This window comes from Pseudomyrmex gracilis, unplaced genomic scaffold (genome assembly GCF_002006095.1).
Source record: "Pseudomyrmex gracilis isolate BER0280 unplaced genomic scaffold, ASM200609v1 scaffold_412, whole genome shotgun sequence".
Taxonomy (NCBI): domain Eukaryota; kingdom Metazoa; phylum Arthropoda; class Insecta; order Hymenoptera; family Formicidae; genus Pseudomyrmex; species Pseudomyrmex gracilis.
Genome location: NW_018020996.1, coordinates 71,607 through 75,032, shown reverse-complemented (window position 1 = coordinate 75,032; position 3,426 = coordinate 71,607). Strand labels below are relative to the sequence as shown.

Here is a 3,426-nt window from a genome sequence, read left to right as displayed (position 1 = left end):
AATTGTATTATTATATATACTTACATATATTATAATTGTATAATTGCATATGTATATATGAAAAATTTTTTACCGGGAGCTCTTTTAACATTTTTGATGATATCGCAAAGTTGTGATATCTTGCTCCATTAATTTGTATATGTACGTATATATATATATATATATATATATATATATATGTACAATTGAAAGCAATCGATATCGCAATGTTATATATCATGCATAAGTCTTACTCGGTGGTTGTCCACAACGACTGTTAATAAATTTTTTATTGTGTTTCGCGATAGAATCTCTCTCTCAAGACGAAATCTCCCCAAATCGTTCAAGTGAGCGCGCGCCGTTCGAGCGTTCATCATATGCGATATTCGAGAACGTTGTGGGTGACTCGCAAAGATTCAACCCTCCGGATAAACGACTGGAACTGTTGTTTTAAAATCGTTAAAATGACATTTTGTTGCTCGTATAAACACAAGTATCTTGTGTCAACAAACAAAAATTGCTCGTACGGACAGTGACGTAATATCGTTTCACAGAAATCTGAGCGAAACGAGGAAGCTTTGAAGAGCTTTGAAGTTTTAGAAGAAAAGAAAATCTATCGCCAGAGACAGACAACGTCAGATTGTGTGAGAACTTTAACAATCGATGAACAAAAGCTATATATATATATACAAAAACTGGGAATGCGAGACTCTTCTTTGACTTATATCGCAATTTTTTTTTACAGGACCTTTGCGTCGCGTATCTCCGTATCCTGTTACACTGCTGACCGACGGGGGTTGAAATCGATGCGACTGGGCGCAACAGCGAGCGTGGGTGTTCCAGGGTGAACTCGCGATCTCGCGTTTCTCGATTGGTCGTATCCGCCGTGAGCCGTGAGCGCTTATTGGTTGACCGGCATCCCCCTACCGTCAACCGGCTTGTCGCAGGTGATGTTCCGGCGGCTCAGCACAGGTGGTGTTCGCAGTGTGGTTGTGCACCCGCTGTCACGCGCTTGCTAGCTAGAAGACACACAAAGGTTCTCTTCTTACGGGCAAAAAGAAAAAAAGAGGCTGAGCGAGAGCAAAACGACTGGGCGACAGGGTAGATTCCTAGGTGAAAGAGAAAAAGAAAGAAGAAAAATAAAAAGAGAAACCGGGGGTGAGCGCGAAACGGGAGAAAAAGAACCGTCACAGAAAGAGACTCGAGGACGTAAGGACGAACGTGTGTGTGTGTGTGTGTGCGTGGTGGGAGCGCCCCTCTGCCGTAACATTCACACCCACGTATCTCGCATACGAGCGTAGGCGCTCTTCTCGGGGCGAGGAACCTTCCTGGAGCGCGAATCCACCCTCGAGAAGTTATTCGAACTTCGGTGGTGCCAGCGGGACAAGCGTGACTGTGTATATTATAAATCACCGGATTGGTGCGCGCGCTCACGAGGAAAGAACATTTCAGGATTCTTTCGAGAGAAGACTTGCAAAAGGAAGAAGTAGAAAATTTTTTTTTATCGGACGAGAGTCACCGCGAGATAATATACATTATCCGCGTTTATTTGTAAACGCCGTTAACACATTAACAGAAGAAGAAGAAGAAGAGGATGGTTCGGAGGTTCTGCAACGGTGCGGTTGCACTTGGCATCGCCCTGACGGCTTGCGCCGCTTTTCCGCGCGCCGTCATGGCGATGCCCGATCTCAGTCGTTTCTACAGTCACGTTTACTCGAAACGTTCGGGTAAGTGATTAGAAATTACAATCGAAAAAAAATAAAAAAAAAAAAAAACCTAGAACAACGCTTATGGACAATCGCAACGAATTTGCAAAAAGTTTTCGCAAACGCGTTCGCACTTTCGAGAAAGTGTGTGCACGATTTTTTTATCTATAAATGTGCTATATATTTCAGTTTGCATCCGCAATATATGTATATATTCTGCGTATTCGAATATTCTGACACAATGAAATAAATTCGAAGTGAAAAAATTTCATCGCGACGTGCAGTCAATTGAAATCCGATGATGCTCAGATGTGATTTTGCACTTGTGTACTTGCATGAAAAATATATTTTTATATCTCGGGCAAATCTCAGTTTTTTAATAACAATAATTTCAACTGTTTATATATATATATATATATATGTATATTGAAACTGACGTTCGTAGGTTTTATATAAAACATATGTTAAGTGCGAAGTAAGTTTGCAAGATGCGTAAACTTGCACCCCGCGGTCTTGTCCGCTCAAACACGATGTGTACTACTGAAACGATTAGATCGTTTGAATCTTGGAGAAAGATTATTGGAAAAATGTGGAAAAATTTGAAAATACTATTACGCACGAATATATACATTTTTAGTCGGTCATTGTCTCACGCGATTGCGAAATTTCGGTTGAAGAAATAAAAATATTGTGTCCACAAAGATATACGTCTATAGAGAGAAATATGTCAATTACACACACACACACACGTACTTAATCAACGTCTTTCTCTCTGGTGGTTATTGCACGTCAATTGTTCTGTTTGACGAAAACAACGAAATTACGAAGCTTTTACCCTTTACGAAAAAGAACTGCCGATTACATATACAAATAAAAAAAGTCGGTAATATAATTGCTTTTACACCGAAAAAATTGTATTCTTGTTTTGAGGATATCCTACTTTAAGTATATTTTATACTAAAATAGGCGCCAAGAAGAGTTTCTTATTTTAAGAGGAAAATCCTCTAAATAGTAATATTGATAAGAATATATACTGATTAGAATATAAAAAGCCTCTGTAGAAAAACATATATATCTCACTATCGAAAAAGACTATGTTCTTAAATTAAGAATATATTCTTAAATAAAGAATATATTCTTAATTTCGGAAGAATATCATCTAAAATCTTGAAGAAGATTTTTTAAGTATCAAATCTTCTACTTACAAGAATATAATTTTTTCGGTGTAGACATTGACTTCTTTTGATCTTTTGACATCTGTTAATGTATACCGCGTATATTTTTGACCGAAGAAGACTCAAGTTAGAGTCGAAATATTTCTTAATTATATGTTAAAAAGCGTGATCATTAAATTTATTTATTTTATTACATTAACATCTTTCTATTGCTCGATTTGACCTTATTTATTATTTGCTTATTTGTAATTTACATTGCGAGCGGTTCTGTCATTTTTTATATTTTCTCTCAGTAAATAATACAAACATTATAATATTATAATATTATAATATAATATAAATATTATATAAAAATATTTTATACTTTTTCTCAGTAAACAATATAAATATTACTCTGACAATCACATAAGAATATTATTAAGTATTACAGGAATCAATGAGAATATTACCGGTGGCGATTACACAGAATGCCAGTAATTTTTTCCTACCACCCCCGCAATATATTACTGCCAGTTAGTTCTTTTTCGCAAGGGTACTTTAGAGATTAAAAAAAAAAAAAAAAAAAA

The 3,426-nt window shown here is 36.5% G+C and overlaps 1 protein-coding gene across 1 annotated transcript in view; it reads left to right on the top strand.

Annotated features, from left to right (window-relative positions):
- Positions 1-552: 552 nt before the first annotated feature.
- Positions 553-3,426, top strand: part of LOC109860562 (IDLSRF-like peptide) — a 9,544-nt gene continuing 6,670 nt past the window's right edge. The window contains exons 1-2 of the mRNA XM_020439738.1: positions 553-623; positions 725-1,706. Coding sequence (XP_020295327.1) covers positions 1,574-1,706 — 133 coding nt within the window. The 5' untranslated portion in view covers positions 553-623; positions 725-1,573. The remainder of the gene's footprint in view (positions 624-724; positions 1,707-3,426) is intronic.